The 21931-nt window shown below is 40.1% G+C and overlaps 1 protein-coding gene across 7 annotated transcripts in view; it reads left to right on the plus strand.

Moving 5' to 3' along the window:
* The window catches only part of agrn (agrin), a 279534-nt gene that overhangs the window by 201526 nt on the left and 56077 nt on the right, over nucleotides 1-21931 (plus strand). For 6 of the 7 annotated variants that reach the window (XM_086159716.1, XM_086159720.1, XM_086159714.1 and 3 more), the window contains 7 exons: nucleotides 2320-2541; nucleotides 8181-8378; nucleotides 8754-8954; nucleotides 17031-17173; nucleotides 17702-17807; nucleotides 20099-20218; nucleotides 21265-21429. In XM_086159716.1, coding sequence (XP_086015842.1) covers nucleotides 2320-2541; nucleotides 8181-8378; nucleotides 8754-8954; nucleotides 17031-17173; nucleotides 17702-17807; nucleotides 20099-20218; nucleotides 21265-21429 — 1155 coding nt within the window. The remainder of the gene's footprint in view (nucleotides 1-2319; nucleotides 2542-8180; nucleotides 8379-8753; nucleotides 8955-17030; nucleotides 17174-17701; nucleotides 17808-20098; nucleotides 20219-21264; nucleotides 21430-21931) is intronic. The other variant, XM_086159715.1, reaches the window with a different exon arrangement.

The following is a 21931-nucleotide window of genomic DNA, read 5'->3' on the forward strand; positions in this document are numbered from 1 at the left end:
CAATTAATTCATCAGCCATGTCTCGGGCAGCAGACGGAGAAAGTGAGATTTTTTTCTTTTTACTTTTGAGGGTTATTCTTCGGGCCTTTTCATATTTGTGAAACAAAAAGGCTCACAAGGCTGGTTTTATATGCTGGAGTTGAGCTTTAGAAGTCTGTGCTTGGGAGGTGTGCTGCTGACCCTGTACGGAAGCCAAGGTTGTTTCACTGCTAAGCTTGCATCTGCTTACAACTGTCACACATACCAGCAGAGAACACAGGAGCTGTTGGAAGGAAAAGCAGTTGTTTTGTGTAACTGGCAGGAGTAAATTCACCTCATATACATAAGTGTTACTTGTAACACTTGTGTTACTATGTAAAAAACACTTATGTTGTGCCACTCTTAATTTCCAGCCTTTCTTTTTTATAGCTTGGAAAGCTGTTACACAGTCTGTAGATGTTCAGGTGACATTGAGCCTTATCACAACCAGCCCTTATTCAATACCAAACAAGTTAATTGCATCAGTCTATATTCTCAGTTGATAATTCACTCCGGTATTTGTGATACAAGTCGAGGCACAACTGAATGCTTGAGCTGATAAATTAATCATAAAGCTCCCAGCATTCCAGTTCACTCCCCATGATGCCATTTAATCCCATAATAGTCACAGTTATGATAGAGCAATGGGGGGTATCATTACAAGGGGCAGTTTCCATGACTTCCACTCCACGATAAAAGCGAGAGGTAAGGAGGGAATGTTTGGTTTAGATTTGTGTGCAAAATGCATGTCTTTCAATTCTCTCTGGCTCGTCACATCAAAATATATTTGATACCTCCGTCTGTCTTTTCCTCTAATCTGCAGACACACCATATTTAGCTGAATGATCTGTCCCTGATGCATGAAGCCAAATGAAAATTGAACTGGGTTATCGCCCTTAGCTCATTTACCTCACCGGAGAAAAGTTGTTGTTGCTATCAAATGGAACACAGTAGGATTTCCAAATGTTCTGCAAAACATGGAAAATAGATTATCAATTTGTATGCCATAGAAAACATTGGAAATCGCTAGAAAAAAGGGTCTTTCAGAAAATTGGTTTTATCTCGGAAAAGAACTTAATTATTTTAACAGTTCCATTTATGTGCGAGCAGAAAGAGATATCAATAATGAACAAACATTTTAATATTCAGTAGCATCTAGTTACTCACATAATTAGTGTTTTGCATTTTCTCTCTCTTCTCTAATTAAGCAAACATGTTTTCAAAAAAAAGAACTAAAGTCAAGGACAGTCTTTAAGCAATAAGTGGATTTTAAATTGACTTTCATACATTCGTGTAAGCTAAATAGAATTGTGAGTAAACCCAAGCAAACAATTGAGGACCCGCACATCCCTTCAACTTCTCACCATCAAACCGCACCTAAATGTATACTTTGTTGCCCAGTCTCAGTATAAACATTGCCATGAATGTTTTCATTGATCTATACAATTATGAAGAATTATTTGAGTCAGGAGTTTGGGCAATGATCAAAGAGTTGCTCCTACTGCCGTTTTGGATTTCCTCTCCTAATTAAGTCATGTTGTGTCAGCCCAGCCTACACACATCTGCCAATGCTTAGAATCATAGGTGCAAAACCCAGTCCTCGTTTTAATGAAGTCACGCTGGAGCGAATGTATGAGAGGGGGTGACTGAAGCAGACACCTTTGTGATGTTCACATTTCATATCTGCCTCTGCCCAGGAGCTTGCCTTTTTTGAATTATTAAGCAGTGGGGCTCTTTCTTCTTTTGCCCGTTTCTTTTCCTCCCCTCTTTTTTCCATTCTTCGCACTTTCTCGTGCCCCCTCTCTCTGTCTAAAGCGGTGGCTTTCACTGAGATGCAAATGGAAGCCTTTGATGGCCCATATTGGGGATGTCAATTAATCCAGGCATTTACTTGCCCAAGGAAATGGTTGTGCTACCATTGTTTGTCAGCTGTTTTATCCCCATTGTGCCGAGGGACCGCATGTATTCGCTGTCCTCATGCCACTGGTTGCATCTCCTCAAAGATTCAGGGAACATCAGGATAGGCTCAAAGGCAAACAAATGACATACGAAGCTGAGGTTTCACTGGAAAAGGGCAAGACTGCATATTCCATTATGTCTCTTCCTCCCACAATCCTTTCTAACTCAAAGCCTGCAGTTCTCCATGTAACTATGCTCAAACCTACCTCCCTGTCACCTATGCCCTCCGCAATCCCAGATCTTTCTCCAACCTCTACTTTATATTCAATCCGCTCATCATCTCTCCTGCTCAGTGTACCCCCTCTAACTCTGCTCTCTTTCTCTTGACTGGTTGGCCTTCAGATCTCAACACGCCCAGTCCCTGTTTGGATAAGAATTGCAATCATGGGGCTATGTGCGTGGTGAAAAACAATGATCCAGTTTGCGAGTGCCCAGAGGCCTGTCCACAAACATCTGACCCGGTGTGTGGATCTGATGGCCACAGTTATGGCAGCCCCTGTGAGATGAGAGCTATGGCTTGTGCCCTGCAGAAGGATATCAGCTTGAAGCATACAGGACCATGTGGTGAGTAACTGCAACGAAAATTAAACTCATACAAAAATCCCTTTGGTAAACTGTAAGACGCAATTGTCACACATATTATGTCCTTTTTATAACATCACAATGTTGTTTACGCTGCAATTAGAAAATGCTCTCATGAATGTTAACATATTGACTTTGAAGCAGGGTTGGTATTTTACAAAAAGTTACGCAGTTATATTTATCCTTTCGACAAATGTATTGTCATGAAACGGTACGCATCAAATAGCAAATCAATATCTGAAATGCACTGGCGACTGTCTCGTCATGTCCTGCAGGTCCTCCGTGGTTTAGGTTAATTTAAAATACTGGGGGAGGGATAAAGGGTAAAACATTTCCCTCTGGACCTTTTACACTCAAATCGGTGACGTTGATGTTTAGAACCCCAGCCTGCATTGTAGGTGAAGTTTTGCGGTGCACGATGAACTTGACTGTATGAAGTCACGCTGACTGTTTGATAAAAAGTCATGCCTGACTCATTCCCATCAACAAAAAAAAAACTGCGAAAGTAATTCCCATCTGTTTAGGATTTTATAGAGCTGTATTTTTTGAGGTGTTTCTTCCCTCGTGACAGAGATTCATTGCCAACATCAAAACTCCTATTTGCTTGCTTTGACCTTTGAATTATAATTCTCTTGTGATGAAACAGAGCATGGAGCATACTTTTCTGTAATTGGCTATATGAGTCACTTGGGTTCGTATGTCTGTACTGGAGTATCAGCTGCTCATAAGTGCACCAGTGACAGCAGAGCTTCAATTGGTAAAAATATCTCAAGATCCACTATGCAGGCATATAGCCATGAGGACAGATTTTTGGTAAACCCACTTAGTGAATACTTTTGATATCATCTTGGACAGCCAATTATCCCAGACACAGTCAGTGATTGAGTATTTTTCCCTTTTTGCCACCAAGAAAATCACTTTCCACACACACTGAGCTAAAAGTGCTGTGGTTATTAGCCCTTAGACCTTGCTCTTTCACTTACCCTATTCATTTGGCTTTATGGTTTATAGGTTTTCTCTACATATTTTGGAGACTGTACCAATGAAAGTGAGTGTGTCTCTGCAGTGCTATACTTGTGGGATGGCTGAGCAGTCATTGAAATGAGCAATGCAAATGTTTCAGTCCCACTTTGCTGGTATGAAATTGTGTATCGCAGATTTGTTTGTGGATCATCTTACAAGCTTGTTGATAGTTGCAGAGAAGCGTTCTTGAGAAGTGGGTTGTTTCTTTCTGTACCTGGAAGACGAGAGGATAATTTGAGATGCCTTAAAATCTCCCCCAGTCTCTCCTGGCCTTCTGTAAATGGAACCCCAATGTGCAAGGATGCTGCATATTCCCACAGGCCCAACTACCCCCATTGGTGGGTATGTTGGGGATCTGGAATTTGGAATTGATGTGTCACTCTACAGGTACAGGTAGAGAGCAGCTCTGTCAGCCTGGGGACCCTCTTCAAAAATGTATAATCTTCAAAAAGTGAAAGGCAATGTGAACTGGCAGAATTAAAGTTCTGTCAGTAATCCAGTCCTGTGGAGGGTTCTTGGCTCCAAGGAGTGGGCCTGTCTCAGTGCAGCAGTGCTGTAAAAACGCTGAGACATTGGCTTGCCAGGCGCAAGCCAGCTGAGAAATGATCGTGATGATAATGTTGGTTATTTCTAACTTGTTTGCACAGTTTTACTCAGCACCATCTCAACTGATTGGCTTAAGCTATTATCTCACCTAATTATCGTAGGCTATTTCCTCTACTAATGCTCCTCGTGTTTATGGTGCATAAAGGGAGAGAGGAGGAACAGGCAATATACTGCTACAGGTTCTGTTAGACAAAACATGACTCAATGCATGACCAAAGAAACAAAATAATAGTTTTATAATGTTTGCTTATCTTTTGGGCAAATAATTCCTCTGTGAACACAATTATTTCGCATTGCATTTTATCCTGTATGACATAACTTATTTTTCATGTTGCCTGTGTTTTGTTTTTTTTTCTATCCAATTGTGCCGTTAGATATGAGATTAAGGCGTCAGATTAATGTTTTGTTTTTTCTTGTTTTGTTTTTTTTTTTCAAAGTGAAAAGCAGAGGCTAAAGGGAGGCATTTGAAGGCAGGGATGGTTTAGAAGAGGAGTGTCAAACTAATTTTAGCTCAGGGGCAACATGGAGGAAAATCTATTTTCAAGTGGAACAGACGGGTAAAATCATGGCATATTAACTGCTGTTAATGTACCTATTGTTCAATTCACCCCTGAAACCTAATATCTTTTAGCTTTGCGATCCGGATTAAACTCGTTCAAGGGCCTCATCTGGCCCGCGGGCCTTGAGTTTTTCACCCCTAGTTTAGGTGAGCAAGGTGCCACAAAAAGAAAATATCATTCCGTGTGTGCTTATTTGTGTGTGCATGGCTCATGGGCCAAGCTATAATTTCGTTTCCTGCCCTTAGGGTTGGGAAAAATCCTCGTTATCTTTATAGCTCAGGTGCAACCCTATAGCAATATGAGTGACATATGATATTATTCAGGGTTTGTTTTTGTCTTTTTCCCCCTTTTACATTTGAGTGGTGGCGACCTTGTACGGTTGATTTGGAGTCTGTGCTTCGTTAAAAGACCCTCCCAGATGGATATCAGTCACCTCTGAAAAAGGGTCACGCGTTAGTTTTATCCAAACAGATGAGAGCAGAGGTGTCAGATTTGAGATTATTTGAGAAAAAGAAATAACAAATTCACTTTTTTTTTTCTCCCGCAGGTGTTAGAAATTATATACACAGTTGAGTAAAGAATATAGGTCACACACCTGCTGCATGAGTGTGATTGAATAAAGATAGACAACAGAGGGAGGAGAAAGTAATAAATGCAGGAGAGGGAGTAGACAGAGGTAAATATGATGAGGAGGAGCAGAGAAAGTGGGAGGGCAGAAGTAATAGTGAACCAGGCAGGAAGGCATCAAAAGTGGAATTATCCTCACCAAGGCATGTCCACAAATCTTCAAAACACAAACCAGCCCTCTTCATTCTATTTAATTTTAAGGTAATATCTCCTCTCATCTACAATACGGGATTTTTTTTCCTTCTTTTTTTGGCGGAGAATAGCGACAGAATGTGGTTAAGCTTGAGGGTTTTTCCTTTTTCTTGTTTTTTTTTTAATTTTTTTTATATCCATTCTCAATAGCCAAATTCTGCATGCTTTCAAGGTCACTTTCACTCCCCATATCTCTCACTCCTAAAACTAAATGCACCCAATTTGTTTCGAGGGGTCCATGGCAAAAAATCCGTGGGGTTCTGAGCTAAACATTTCCGCAGTTATATTTCCATTGGTGCAAAATAATAATTGTAGGTATTGGATTTTTTGTTGACATATCTACTGTTTTAACTGCAGCTATTGTTTTCGGGCACACCAAGTAGAGAACTGATTCCCATAACGCATTTTAATGGCTCTCAGCATCACTCTTTGTTACATTGTATTCATCTTAAATAATAAAAATTTGCTTTAGTTTGTATATAGACATTTTTCCAACTGAAAAGCTCACTTCAATTTTAAATAAAGCTGAATGCTCTATATTTTTCCAGTGGTTTGATTTACATGTAGATAGTGCATTGTTTAAAACAAAAGACTCAAGGTTGGAATTTGCAAAACCTAATCAACTGCTGACACAAAATTGTATTATCATTATGAAAAAAAGAGCCCTATATAAATATGCTTTTTTACACCAGTTTTTCTTGTAGGGTTTTAAATGTCCTACATTCTCATTTCAGCCAAGAGTCAAGAAAGTTAATTTGAGAATTGAGTGTGTGCCAATTCTGGACAAAGTGATGAAAGAAATTAACAACTCTTAAGTAGTAATAAACAGATTAATAATGTGGAGGGTTCGAGAGACCAGCCTCGTTTCTCTCAATTAGTGCTAAATCAGTGTCGGTAATTAGCCTGCCTGTAATTGAATATGATAGTGAGCTGAGCTGCAATGCTGCACTTGTAATTGGTGTCAGGCAGGTGTGTCTTCTGCAAGCTTCCAGAGTGTATGAGGGCCTTACATTTCAGGGCACATCTTTGATGCCCTCCTGTGACATCAGTCAGTAACCGTAACATGTTCTTCTGGGAGCGAACCAGCGAACCAGGCAAGAGATGATCCAGCTGAATCCTCCAGCTAATTAGAAAAATCTCAAAAGCTATGTGCATATCCCAGCACCATCTTTTGGAGAGAAATTACCATCAGCATGGTCGGATCCAATTGCTAAAGCAGTGGAAAGTGGAATATTTATTTGCAAATATGAACAACATTGAATGTAATCAGGAAAAGCTGACTTTCATCATCAGTTTTGACCCTACTTTCAACCATCTCATAACAATGTTCAGCAACAGTTGATGAGCAGAAAATGTACCTATCTTTCAATGGATATAGAAATTGGCGCACTGGTCAAAGAATTCGGTTTATGTCTTATTGGCCCAAAACAATCTTTTCCTCTATGCTCTCAGAGTCCTTCAAGGGTTGTTTGGCAAACTGCTACATGGCTTCTATCTGACTGTTCCTCAGGTTCTCACCACTCTCTCATAGAGCACTGATTGATGAAGTGCTGCAGAGGTCCTTGGTCCTTTTGGTTGCCTCCTCTGTTGCAGCAGAGGATTGTTATTTTAAAAAAAAAAAAAAACTCCATGTGCCTAGTTATTGGGTTTCAGCTCAGGATAGTGTAACTTGTTCCAAATGTCTTTCGTGATAGAGCCAACTGTGCTCCTGGGAATTTGCAGGGTTTTTATGATCATTTTTTTAATCCTCTTCCTCAGATCTCATTCTCAGTAGAATTCTATCTGTTGGGATTTTTTTTTATTTCATTACTTGGTTTTTAGCTCTCATATGCATGGTAAATGTGACACCCCCTAGTCGACAGGTTTGCGCCTTTTTCGACTATTTCAAACAAACTGAATTTGCCCCAGGTGGACTCCAACAAATTTTTATTATCATTATCTATTGTATAGAGGACTTTTCATTTTCGTGCTCTCTCACCTTCACGGGCCGTCAGCATAAGACAACACCAATTACTTTAAAGTGGGTTTTGCAATCCTTAACTAGCAGGTCAGGGTAATCTATCAATATGATATTGACCAGGCATATCTTTATGTGTACAAAACTGACTCTACATAACTATACTGTCACTAGTGGGACATTGGTCGCAACCAGGTAAAAAGCTTGCTGTGTTCATTGTTTGACTTAAAAGTAGATATCAGCCATAGATTAAAAGGAACAAGTGGCACTTTCATAAGAATTTAGTTTAAACTTAGGTTCCCAAAAATGGTCACCAATTGTTATTTAAATGGTCACCTATGTATGAAAATATTTAAAAAAAAAGTCACTTATTGAAGCGGCACATATAAATGGGCATAATGCTGTTCTATCCGTTATGTTTAAACATAGCATTCACAACAAACACAGCAAGCAGTGGCCATTGCCACTACTCACTGCTTATTATTTGTTTTTGAATGCACTCCTGTATCTGACATGATTTTCCATTCATCCAAAACAAATTTGATTACACTTATGCTCATCAGTTTTTCAACTGCAATCTCTAATTGCTATTGGGTATGAATAATGAAACTATGTTGTTATAAAGAGTGTGACACTTACTTTTTATTTCCATCTAGAAGAGGCTTGCTCCAACTGCTCTTTTGGGGCAATCTGCGATGCCCAGAGTGGGGAGTGTGTGTGTGCATCGGAGTGTGTGGCATCCCACCAGCCCGTATGTGGCAGTGATGGCACTACCTACAACAGTGAATGTGAGCTGCACGTGCGGTCCTGCAAAGAACAGATGGACATCAGAGTGATCGGCCAGGGAGAGTGCAGTGAGTATTGCATTAATTTGAATTTTAAGTTACTGTATTAGAATTACAAATCATATAGAGAGTGATGATGTGTTTTGGGACAAACATGACAAACACGAGTCCCTGGTGACCACAGTTAGACAATCTGTGTTGTCTTCTGCAGGTAGAGCACGCTAAAAATCTCATCAAATATATCAGACCCATCACAATGTAAGAAGCAGATTAATTTTGTGAGCAAGTGGTTTACGTGATAGAGAATGCAGAGGAAAATGATTGAAACAAGAGTTTCCTGAGATGAATAGGAATGTGCTGTGTGAATAAAATCCATTATAAAATCTGCACGAATGTTCCACCGACCCCTCATGCACTCCTTTATGTATTTTCTGTGTTATACAGAAACATGCGGCAGCTCGGTTTGTGCCTGGGGTGCCCGATGTGTCCAAAATAAGTGTGAGTGCCCCCAGTGCCCAGGCGAGGCCTTTTCCCCTGTGTGTGGAAGTGACGGCACCATCTACGACAATGAGTGTGAACTCCGCTTGTCCTCCTGCATGCAGAAGAGGAGAATTGATGTGGCGAAGCCCGGCAGCTGTGATGAAGGTAGGAAATGGACTTTGAAATGGTGTAATTATACTAACCAATCAGCCATTGAAATGGAGTAATAATCTTTATCAAGTGACCTGTGGTACAGTATTTGATTGTAATGGTTCCATATGCTACAAGCTGCATGACAATGAGGTGATGAAAAAGCTTCAGTCACGCACCCATAAACATCACCTGACACAAAGAACACAAAATTACTTGAATGATTAACTTACAGTCATTTGTGTATTTACAAACAGTGCTTTCCTGCTTCACATGTTATATGTTATTCAGCATGTCTCTCACATTTGATTACTTCTACTACTGCCTTCCCTAATTGTGCAAGTTTTTTCTTCACCATATATAAAGAATACAGTTAAATTGAATTTACAGCCACAGCTTTCATCTCCTCTATCACTCATACTTTGCATTGCAATGCACAGAGCAGTACCAGAGCAGTGTCTGGGGTATTTGGGAGTGTGTGTGTGTGTGTGTGTGTGTGTGTGGGGGGGGGGGGGGGGGGGGGGGGGGGTGAGATGTATGAATGTACGTATCTATTTATCCATCAATTTGTTGTCAGAATTATCGACAGTATAATATGAGTTGGCCATGTCCAAGAGTCAGAATAGTACAAGTACCTCACAGTGGCCCCTTAAGTCTTTATCAATCAGGATTTTAAGCTGCTGTTCATTTTCTGTCTCAAATGAAAGGCCAATAAAGCTGAATTAGTATTGAAGTCATATTTTCTATGCTCTCATGGTCAAAGGAAATAAGTTTTGCTGCACCTTTTCCAGAAACCCAGCAGTTTGATGAAGGGTTAACATATATTCAACAGTTGTCAAGGTGATTTTCAACTACAAGAACAAAATAGATAAATAATATATAATATTAGTGCTCAAAGTCTTATTAAACAACCTATTCTTGTAAAAACATACTGCCATATGTCAGGCAAGAAAGGGGATCAGCAGCTTTTAATTTTAGTTTTTCCAATACATTTTACGAAGAAACTTAACTGGTTTGTTTGCTTTCTTTTTTATAATCTGCTGTGCCAACTGGCTACTGTTTTCAAAACAGTCCCTGGATTTTCTTTTTTGTGTGTGTGTGTGTGTGTGTGGGGGGGGGGGGGGTCACTTGGAGCAATGCCTCTTTCTTATTCATCTATTTATGTTCATTCATGTCTAGAAACTAGGTCAAAAATAGGTTGCCAGTGAGTGAAAGACAGTAAATGTGTCTGTATTTAAAGTACTCAGAAAGATAGTGTTGTAACTTTTCCTGGATTTACCTCTGAGGCTTTAATCAAATAGCCCAAAGCAAGCAATTTTCTTTCTCATGTTATTAAGGATGGTCCATCATTTCAGTATGCTGCATTTTGTGAAACTTTTATTTGAGAATCTGTAATATGAGTTTTATCAAGCTTTTCCTTCGAATCTAGCTTTAAGGCATGTCATTGATGGCGCTTGCGCACGTCTCGGATTTGTACGGCTGTAGTTTTGTCGTTCCTGCACATTTAGAATTAATGAGATCTAATTCACCATACAAATTATATCTTGAGCAGCACTAACTGACCCAGGCAGGGTATCAAAATTTCTTGCTTGGCCCGTCTTTGGGAAAATTCTGTAAGATTACACCTGCCAGTCATGAGAGGATGGCTTGATCAGAAAAAAAAAACACAGAAGGTGCCGGACAGAACAAATAAAGGAAATCACTTCCATTTGGACGTAAAGCTAGTGTGCAGATACTCTCTTTTATGATATTCCTTGTTTTTTCTTTCTTGCATTCTCCTCTTTGTCTGCCGTAGGCCTGTGAGACGAATCATATCACCAAACTTCTTGCAGTCAACTTGACATATTTTCATTGACTGAGACAGCGACCTTTTTGTCCACGCAAAGCAAGAAACCCCATCTTGCAATCTCATTGTCACCGCACTTATATGACACAAAAAATAATTTTCAACTGCATTGGTTTTGGTGCTTAATGACTTTTCTTATTCTTTTCTCATACTGCTCTCTGACGTCATCACTTGCTCATTGTGTTTCAGATAATAAACATCAGGCTTCTTGTTGAAATCTTCCTTGCTCTGGCAAGTGGACTTGAATTTGTTCATTTGATGACATTTCGCTCCTTATCTGAGAGACTTCTTGAGTTCTAATGACTCGTGGGGAGCTTCCGAATATGACTACTAGGGTTTTGGGTGGGTCTAGGTTATGGTGGCTTCTTATGTAAATATAAGAGTTGATTGGCGGAAACTAGGTCTAAGGGACTTGTTATGCAAATGGGGGGTTGGGACAAAAGAGCTGCACCCTCAAAAAAAACAGGAAAGAACCACCACCAGAACCAGTCCCCTGTAACTTCCACATGAGCCTCAGTTCATGCGATCCAACAGGTTTCACTCTTAGCTTTTCATATTCCAATCAGGGTAATCACAAAAAAGTTGCTCTTTTGTCCCAACGAACGACACCGCCATCAGCATAACAACCCCCTTAGACCTAATTTCTGACGATCAACTTTTACATTTACATAACAAGCCACCATAACCTAAACCCTTGCAGTTATATTTGGAAACTCCTTACAGGTCATTAGAACTGAATAACTCTCATATGACTTGTGAAACGCCTTCAAGTGAAGAAATTCAAGTCCAGTTGCCACAATAAGAAGATTTCGACAAGAATTCACCTTGACCTGGATGACTGAGAAGCACCACAGACAAATCATCAGGCTTACACGATAAAATATTTTTTTCATCTCCTGTCGCTCCATGCCATCCCACCCACTCAGGTCTCTCCATTCTGCACTCATTTCCATTAAAATTGTGCCTCTCTACAAAAGGGGCACCAATGCACTCACACGCAGGGGTAGAGATTGGTTTGTCTGCAATTGATAAATTTCACTCTGTTTTAGGGGTAAAAACACTAGTCCTGTCATTTTCAATAGGGTCTGATAATAATCCTGATCCAAATCCACCTCAGGAAGTAAAATTTCACTTCAGCATGATCAACATCAGAAAGGCTATTTGCCCATAAAATGTATGTTGTTCAACTTTCTTCTCAGGTTTGTCTCACAGGAAAGACTTGTTGACAAATTCACCCCAGCTGAGAGGTCTCCTGGAGTTGGGCAAAAAAGGAATCGTATGAAGTAACTCAAATATACAGAGGGCCAAAATCGAAAAATCGTTACAAGTCGAGGGCTGGAGTGGTTCAATGTTTATTGAAACACTTATTGAAATGAAATTATTGACCAAGAAACTAACGAAGCTTTTAAGTTATTGCCTATTGAAACAACATTAGATAAATAAAAAATTAGTCGCAACAATTTCTTACAGCTCTATCTGCAGCATTTCCAGGGTAATTTCAAATGAAAACATTTTTCCACCGCCAAAAAAGAATTTCCTTAAAATAAAAATCCAACGTGCCTTGTGGTAGCAAGAAAAAATTACAAAAAGGAAACATATTACAACTCACTTTTCTGCTCTCTGATGCTCTCTAGTGTAAGCCAGAATCTTGCACTGACTAAGCTTATAAGTTCTTAAATACAAGGAAAGCTCTTGCATTTTTTCTTATAGCTTTATAAGCAACTCATTCCTATCCCAATGTGTCAAATGCCTGACAATTGGTGAAGCTTCCCTTGCTGTCACATATCGTCAAATTAGGCACCCCCTTTTCATAATTTTTTACAAACCTGGAGAAGTGTCTATTTTTTTTTCCAAATTTTTTTCCAAATTACCATGTGTCACATACCCTTTCTCACTGGGTGTTGCGTCAGTGGAGGAACGCGATTTCACCTTTAGAACACAAACATGTGCAAAATACGAACTCCGCTTTTATTTTCGTTAGGTTTAGATAGAAATACAAGTGTTGATGTAGACAGGACGCTGCAGATCCTTCAAAAAATTGCGAGCAGGGGGTTCCTAATGTGTCGGCATATGACGTGAAAGGATCCCTTCAACATTCGTCAGGTGGTTGGCGCATTGGAATGAGAATGGGCTGCTATAAGCAGCTTTTCCTGAGTCATTTCTTGAGTAATCCCTTACGCATTTTGTCCCGGATCCTGCCCACCAGTCCACACTTTTGACCGCACATCTTGGGCGCTCCATCTGTTGTCAGTGCCACAAGTTTATCCCAAGGCAGGCCCGTTTCATTTACGCATACCGCTTCAAAGATATCCTTTCCCGTTGTTGTGCCATGCATTGTTCTTAACCCCAAAAGTTATGCACCGATCTGAGTCCACTACACGGATAAAAAAGCGACAGTTGCGCAAAAGCAGAAGTGTTACTGCTCTCTCGGCGAACATATACTCCGCCTCCCACCTGTTTTTAACCCCCTTTTTTCGAAGTCCACCGTTCATCAGCCATTTTTTGAGGGGGTGGTTAGCTGACAGACTGTCAGTGACAGTTGACAACAGGTGACCCAGCAAGGCCAGCTGATGAGTAGGTGCGGATTGTGCTTGCTGGCACTCGATTGACATGCCACAGCACTCGTAGTGCATTGTTGGACTTTTGAAGTATTAATGGTGCTTGCAGCATATCGGCAGGCCAGCTCTAATATTAATTAAATATTATCCTGTGGGCCAATGATCATCCCGCCGCAGGCCCATGGTCCTTGAGTTTGACATACAGTATGTGATATAAAATAAGGCTTGACCAAAATGGGAATTAGAGGTCTCTTTTAGAGAGAAACAATATTACACATTGTTAGTCTGACAGCCATTATGAAGAACTTTTAAGCTGTAATACAAGAAGGCATATTCTTATGGAAAACATATACTATGAAATAGTGGGTCAAAGAAAATACTGGCCCAATTTTAGTTCATTGTCCAAAATCAGTAGTCAAAAGCAAGGTTATGCTGTCAAAATTCACACTCAACAGACCACAAATTTACCACTGCAATTATCTGCCAATCTGCAGAAATGTGCCTGATGCATTAAACATTGCTTTTCAATTTTTTTTACTTACTATTTTACAAAATATCAGGTGACACTGATGAGATTGGATTAGAGTAGGACATTTGAAAAGTTTTCACATCATCACATAGTGGCAACACCTACATGCCAATTTTATAATCTGGTGATAGACACTTATTGGCCAATAATATTTACAAACCAATATATTTTGCTTGGGTCCTGGTTTTTGTCGTAAAATGAAATCATTGTCTGTATCTTTCCTTGACCTCATCAAAGGTCACATTGACAGTGGTCACTGTTCCATACTTCAAAATTTATGAAAAACCTGTCGTGACTTACAGATAGTGAAAATCAGATTGATTTGCTTACATAGACCTGCCTTACAAACCATCCTCATTAGTCTTGGTAAAGAAAGGGAGGGCACAGAGCATAAAAATGGAAGTTGTTTTCTCCCGCCTTTTATTTAGCAGTAATGAAAAATGACAGTGTTCCTACTGTTGGCGATACAGGGAAATTTATCACCTGTTTAATTTCACACTCGGGTAGGCCTGGCTTCAGCTCCTATTCTCGACACTGACAAAGTGGCAACTGAGAGCACTGCATTACCAACAGTCAGCCAAGGCCCGTTTTAATTGAATTGACATTTAATAAATAAGATTATGAGTGCAGGATCACACAGTGATACACAGAGCGGACCCTGTTCTTCACGTCACATAGATCAGATCATGGAAGACTCCAAAGACATAAGAGGGCATAAAAGCAAGTGCAAAGTGGATGCCGGGTTGGGAATGACATCAGATGATTTTTCCTTTTTATGTCCATCCATCATAGGGCTTATTGAGGCACCAAATCGACTTGACTCTCTGTCCCCTCACACTCGAGCCTCTGCGTCCCTTCTCCTCGCAGGAAATGACGCTCTATCTTTCTCAATCTCGCGAGGCCTTATCCGGACTGTCGGGACTGTGACATCTATCAAACAAGGCCATATCCTGAACTGATAGATAATGTTTAAGCAGGCACTTTTGAGTCACTTTGTTTTTTCCTGGAAAAACAGATGTCATTTTCTCTTTGCTCTGACTCATGGCAACAATAGATGTACAAGTTGGCATTCACACAGGTCTTCAGTTATCCTGTTTCAATGAGTAGCTTATGGAGTGACCAAAAAGAGACGAGTTTTGACGCAACTAATCTGGCGTATCATGCATTTTCAGACTGTATCTCAACTAATCATGTCTGCAAGCACATCTTTCTCCTTGTCTTCTTTTTATCCTCTTTTTCTCTTCTAGATTTTTACAAGTCTTTTTTCTCCCAGACAATATCTTGACAATAACAAGTATTCCATCACCTGGTCTATTATTCCCTATGTCAAATTCTTAAAATATTACTTTTTTTTCCCCTCTGCTGTTCTTGGACGTAATTCTTATTCTATTCATTTCCTTTCTTCTCTCGACAACGGAAGTCTCTCTTCTTAATGGAACTCCCTTAGCTAAATGGACTCAGGCTTCTGACGTGATTGAGTAAAAAGGACTGGATGGGCAGGACATAAAGAATAGCTGATGTAGCCATCTTAGTTGGGAATGTATTAATTGAAAGGTTCAAGCAGCATGGGCAGCACCCACATCAAAGAGCAAAAGCTAATTCCCTTCACTTTTATATATTCATTTCTACTGTCTTACCTCTTCTATTTATTTATCTTTTCTCCATAAGGAGGGCTACATGGAATATGAATTAGCTTTTCCTCTACCGAGCATGTTGACAAGCCTAGCTGTGCCTTCAGGCGGTGTACATTTTCTGCTCCGGGACAACTTCTGACTTGCAGGAACAAGCAAAATTGTCTAGCACAGTATCAACAATGGTAAAGTCGCAGAAGTAACACAGATGATGGTTTTCATCAATATTTGTCCTCATCAAATGGCAAATTGTGGCAGTTAGCTACAGAGCTAGTGGGGGGCCGGGGGAACAAGCCTTGGATGCAGCACCTTCCCACCCCCATATCATGACCTGCGCCATAATCTGCTTTAGAAAATGACTTATGCCAACTGACATGTTCGTCACTGCTAGTTTCTCAACATTGATATCAACATTAGAAGTTATATCATATTAAAGAGAGTTGAACAAGCCTTTCAAAAAGACAGGAAGAGGAAGGCATACCTTGAATACATGATTCTTGAACGTGTATGCAGTTAAGCTTAAAGTTTTTAGTTTGACTCTTTCTTTTGAAATAACCGCACATCAAATGAACATTTTTTCAGCCTACAGGGTCTCTCTTGCTCTCTCTCTCTGTCTCTCTCTCTCACACACACACACACACACACACACACACACACACACACACACACACACACACACACACACACTCTCTCACTCTCTCTCTTTCTCTGTCACACTCTCTCACTTACTGCCTGCCTTTTCTACTCAATCTTTTCTGCCAACTGCTTTCATTCCCTGCTCCATCACACATTCACCTCCTCTCCCTCAGGACTATGAGTAAAATTTGCTGATTTATTTAAAATAATTGAATCTCTAAATAGCTCCGCTACACAAGTATTTTGTTGTCTGTGCTTGAATTACTTTTAAAACTTTGAAATAATTATTATGTGCTAACATTTTTTGAAGACGGCAAGAGCACCAGTCAACAATAAATGGAAATATTAATGCGCGCTATCTTCCTTTTAAGTTAATGAATTTTTGTAATTCAAAACATGTGGTCAATCTGTCTACCCATCAAACACAAACTTTGAAGTGCCATCCAGTGTCTCTATTACAATTTGGGGGGAGTTTTATTTCACGTTTTTGGAGATTATTCTATTTTACCGAACCCTTTGCTGGATTTTCATATCAGGATGTTGCTACCCATCAAAAGGCTATGCCATCAGTTTTTCTCTGCACACTCTGGGGGACAGAGCTTTTAATTCCCTCTTGTTTATGTCTGTGATGTAATTGATTGAAAAATGATGTCTTGCACGTGGCTTAGAGAGATTGCATTTGATTTATTTCGGTAGTCTTTTTCCCTTGCTGAATTTGGTCATTGTTTTGCTACCAGCACAAGGTGCTGGAACCTTGGGGAAACATTAATCTTTTTAGTCTGCTCCGCCAATGTATACATTAGAAGGGTAATCACAGTGATAACTGCTTCCATGTGTGCTTGATTAGTAATTTTTGTGGACTTGCTGTGTTTTTTTTCTTTTTTTAATCAGACTGTGGCTCTGGAGCATCAGGCTCAGGTGCGGAGAGCTGTGAGCATGATCGCTGTCGTATATTTGGAGGCTCATGGGATGAAGATGCAGAAGATGACCGCTGTGTGTGTGACTTCTCCTGCCAAAATGTTCCTCAAAATCAGGTACAGACACTCTCCAAACATTCAATTTGTCTTTTTTTGTTTGTTTCTTTAATTTAGCATACTTTGCACAGTTGTTTTTTTGTTTTGTTTTGGTACACACACTAAAGTCACCATTCACCCTAATGTTAAGCACCATGAGACAGGTGTTTGCCTCACTTGGAGTATGGCACCATTTTAATGTAAGATGTTTAAATTATTAAAAGCCAAGAAATATATTCATCGCATAAAGAAGTGTGTAACATAAGATTCCACGGAGACACAAGCATCAAAAATTCTTTTTGAGATGCTTGTATACGGAAATCAACGGTAGTTAATATTGAAACAAAAGGTCCTAAAGATGGCATGAAACTAAGATCATGCAACAAAATGGTCAAGTGCTGAATGATCAAAATTTTTATTGTCGTCATTCTCCTTCAAAATATTGAAAGCGTACATTTAACAGAAAACAACGTGCCTTGACTGTGTAAAACATGAAGAGGTTAAAAACAAACAAGGATTAACCTAACCCTATTGTCCGTGACTGCTTAGGTCTGTGGCTCGGATGGAAAACAATACAACAACGAGTGTGAGCTGAAGAAGGCCCGATGTGAAAAACAAGAGCTCTTGATGATTCAGAACCAGGGACCGTGTCCAGGTCAGAACAGTTGCCCACAGTGCACTGCACAGAAGCACCCCCAACTAGACTAATTGCCATTTTCATCCTGTTTCTCCATGTTATCTACTGATTTGGGGGTGGGATATATAGTTTTTGCTACTCTGCTGTGAGTTCAAAAGGTCAAAATTAATTATGGTTTGTTTATTTTACCTAGGGATTGGTGATTTTACCAACTATATCCAATCATTTCAGGACATAGGGCATTCTGCTTTCAGGATTTATGAATTAATACCAGTATCCTCATGAAAGCACTTTTTTTTAAACTTATTTTAACACAAATATCCTCTTTCCATGTAAATCGGGGATCTAGAGACCGTGGGATGATATTTTGTGTCCCCCTACCTGACATCTAAGTTTGGTCTTTGATGGAGACCACACGTTTTTCTCACACACACCTTTTTGCTGAGTCATTGCCCCAGGGCGTAGGGCACAATGTATAATAATTGGCCAGTGGGCTGCAAGTTTGACACTCCAGATGTAAATAAATGGCTTTTTTAAGTAGGAAAGTTGTATAGATTAGCCAGCCTTCTCTCCATAGCTATATTAAATTAATAGCTTTTGCTCCAACGTATATGGCTAATGCTAGGAAGCAGAGCAAAGGGCACTTAAGGGATTCCATGTGATCACTCCAGCTTGTCTGATTCCCCAAGGGGGAAAAGCAGACGAGGATGGAAAGAGTTGAGTGAAGAGTGAGAAAAAGCAGAGCTGCCAGTGTTTTCAAAGACATCCTGGCAGATTCTTCTGCTTCCTAAGCTGGCCTCCTTGGGCTCTGACTGTCACGCCTTTCTACCATCCATGGATAATCAATCCTTTTTTGAAGAGCCCTCTATGGGTATGAGAGCTTTGGGCTCCCCTCTCCAATTTGCTAATGGAAAAACTTAGATCTTGGGAAATTTCATTGCCCTCAACATTAGCTATGTCAGGGGAAACTTCATTTTACCTCAAGTCTTCAAATTAACGACAACATGCCTAGTCTGTCTAAACAAGTATGAAAACAGCCTTGTTTCAAGACCAAAAACTTTGCAGACAGTGTCAGCAGTTTCATGTGATACATACATATTTGTAAAGTTTTCCTCTCATAACTTTAAATCAGCCTTCATAGCCGCTTACAAACTGAAATCTGGGTCAGGGATTTCAGTAAAATCCATACAAGTACTTATTGGTTTACTAGACAGGCTAACATGAGCAGATCTACCCTTGTAGGGATATAAAGTAACGAGCTGCAAACACCTCTGCGGTGAAAGCACAGCGGCAGACCTTGAAAATGGGAGGGTAATATTGCATGTCACAGTGAGCTCTATTGTGCCAGACAACGGCCACTGAAGAGTAAAAACCCTTGAAGGGTGGAAGAACATATGAAATTAAAAGTTCTCCTTGTCCTAATAGGCTCAGTAGAGATAGCTGAATAGAGCTCTGGAAAGTGGCAAGTTAAATGAACTGTGTCCAAAGCCTATCTCTGGAGTGGGAAAGCACTGGAAAAAGAGCGAGCCGAGTCATCACCATTAGGCCGAGGCTCATATCCACACCAGTAACAGTGTGATTTATGGCCCCTGTATCTCTCGCCTCCAAACTCCAAATGAGCAACACAAGAAAAAGAGATCGAGAGAAAAACAGCTAGACACAGAGGAAAAAGGGGCCACTTCTTTCCGTTTCTGCGGGTACAACTTTACTGTTCATTGTTAAGCATGGCAGGAGGGAAATCTTGGGAAACATTTTCAAAAATATTTACTTTTCATTTTGTCAGTGAAGATCCGGCACTGTCAGTCGAGTGTGGTGTTAGACAAAGAAGCACGGCACACTCTGTGAGGCATCAGAAACCGCCACATTTCTTCATATTATTATCATTTTGAGGACAGAGGGAGGGGTTGCAGGGCAACAGCACTATCCGGTAGTATTAGACAAGAACAAATGAAAAGAACATGCCTCGTTGTAGGTGGTAAATGTCAGCTGCTGCACATTCACCAGCAGCACTATTGTTTGTTTTCACTGGAGGTAATAGCATCATTTTCCCCCCAGATTTTGAGCCATTGTGGAGAACGTGGTAAATAGAATTGTTATCTTCAAGCCGCCTGCCAGCGTTTCCACCTCTGCCCCTCAAGCCAAATTCATTGTTGGCAAAAAGTTGAATGTTGCTCAATGATTGTGTTGTCTAATTTCCCTACAAATATCGCGGCCCCTCCCCAAAATGTAATTGCTAAAATATTGGTGTTCTTACTCTTCTGGCCATCTCTCATCGTCCCTCCTCTCCTCTTTTGTTCATACCTCATCAGTGATTTCAGCCACATCTCAGTCTGAGCTGACAGCTCCCCAGCACTGCAGTCTTTCTGTGTACGGTTGCTGCTTAGACAACGTGACGGCTGCATTAGGAGTTGGAATGGCCGGCTGTCCCAGTAAGCTCTCTTTTATGTCCCACTTTGACCCCTTTCCTCCCTTCTGTCCAGAGTTTGTTGTTAGTACTTGTGGAAAAAGATACTATCAGGCTGTTTCAGCATGTGGAGCTTATTGTCCTTGTCTGCAACTACTGTCCAAAGTTGCGTACCCGAGAACCTTTCATCTTAATCCAGGGAATAATTATGATAATGTAGCAGGCTATCTGCAGAAAAATCTTTTTATCTGATGAGCTTGACGTATGATAGCGCACAGATGGGAAGAAAAAATGCTGCATCAAGCTCTTACTTGGAAGATACACTATAGATGGTGAAAATGAAATCTAGCTTTGGAAAGATTTAGTAAAGGGCACACTTTATCTTTTTATTTATGGAACCGGGCTTACCTAAAACCTGAGCCTTGCTTCTCTCTTCTATACAGACTTTCCATCATTGAAGTCAATATTATGTCAATATAACTCTGTACAGAGAAACTCATTTCCAGACTGTACATATGACAATAAACACTTTGAATCTTGAATCTTAAACACCAAAAAGGTAAACATACACAGTATCCGCATTTGAAAACTTGACAGTTCAATGCTACGAATGTTGCAATGTTTGATCAATTTGTTGTTGATTACCACCAAAATTGTTCAGATGTTTTTTTTGGTTACATAGGTCACAACAAACTGCCATCACCTGGCCTCTTGCTTTATTACTTGTCGTTTCACTGTGAAATGACCATAGTCTAGAAGGCCATAAACCACACAGTATATCAGTATATTGATTTTCAGTCAGACTTATTGTCAAACTTGTTTTGATCTTCACTTAAATATAATACCACCAATCAATTTATGCTTCTACTTGCTGTTACAGAATATTCAATATTATCATGTCTAACATTAGACATAGCATGAAAGCACAGTAAATATAGACCGTATATCTATCTGTATTTTATACCCTCAAGTTTTGGTATCAGCTCCAAAAATCCAGTGGCAGTCAAGCTGTACTTCAGACGCAGAAATGCATGACCCAGAAGTCAAGTGTGACATCCATGTCCCCCTCAGGTACTTGCCAGTGTAACGTCTATGGCTCCTACAAAGGCACATGTGACCCAGCCACTGGTCAGTGCTCTTGTAAACCAGGAGTTGGAGGTCAGAGGTGTGACCGCTGTGAGCCAGGCTTCTGGAACTTCCGTGGCATTGTGACCGAGAACATGAGTGGCTGCACACGTAAGAAATAACAGTTTGTTTCACTCTTGACAGAAAAAGTCAGCAAAAGTAACGGTTTGATCTTTCAAGTCATTGTGACATACATTCAGTTTGTTCAGCCTCATTATACACATTTTTACCTCGACTTCTGCTTTGTAATGGGCTTCTGTCCTTGCATTTTGGCTTGGTTTTGTCATATGTTATATTTTCAAGCATCTGTGAATAAGATTACATCCCCGTCTTCTAGTAATTACGTCTTGTCGTCCAAATCACACATCGGTATCAGGGGGCCATATCAGTCCAAAAATATTATATAAATACTAAGAATGAGGAGAAACTGCCAGATAAATCAAGTAAACTTTGTTTTTTAGGTTCCATCCCTCTTCTCACAAAATGTAGAGCGCCTGTGATTAGACTACCTTTCTACAGTACACACTTACTTTTCGTAAATGTGAAAATTGAAGGTCAAGTCATGTGCTAGACAGTCTCAGCATGATGAATCATGGTCATATCTGTGAAAGAG

The sequence above is a fragment of the Fistularia commersonii genome, chromosome 14, assembly GCF_037954325.1.
Source record: "Fistularia commersonii isolate RoL2024-O1a breed Wild chromosome 14, RoL_Fcom_v1.0, whole genome shotgun sequence".
In the NCBI taxonomy this organism is placed as follows: Eukaryota; Metazoa; Chordata; class Actinopteri; order Syngnathiformes; family Fistulariidae; genus Fistularia; species Fistularia commersonii.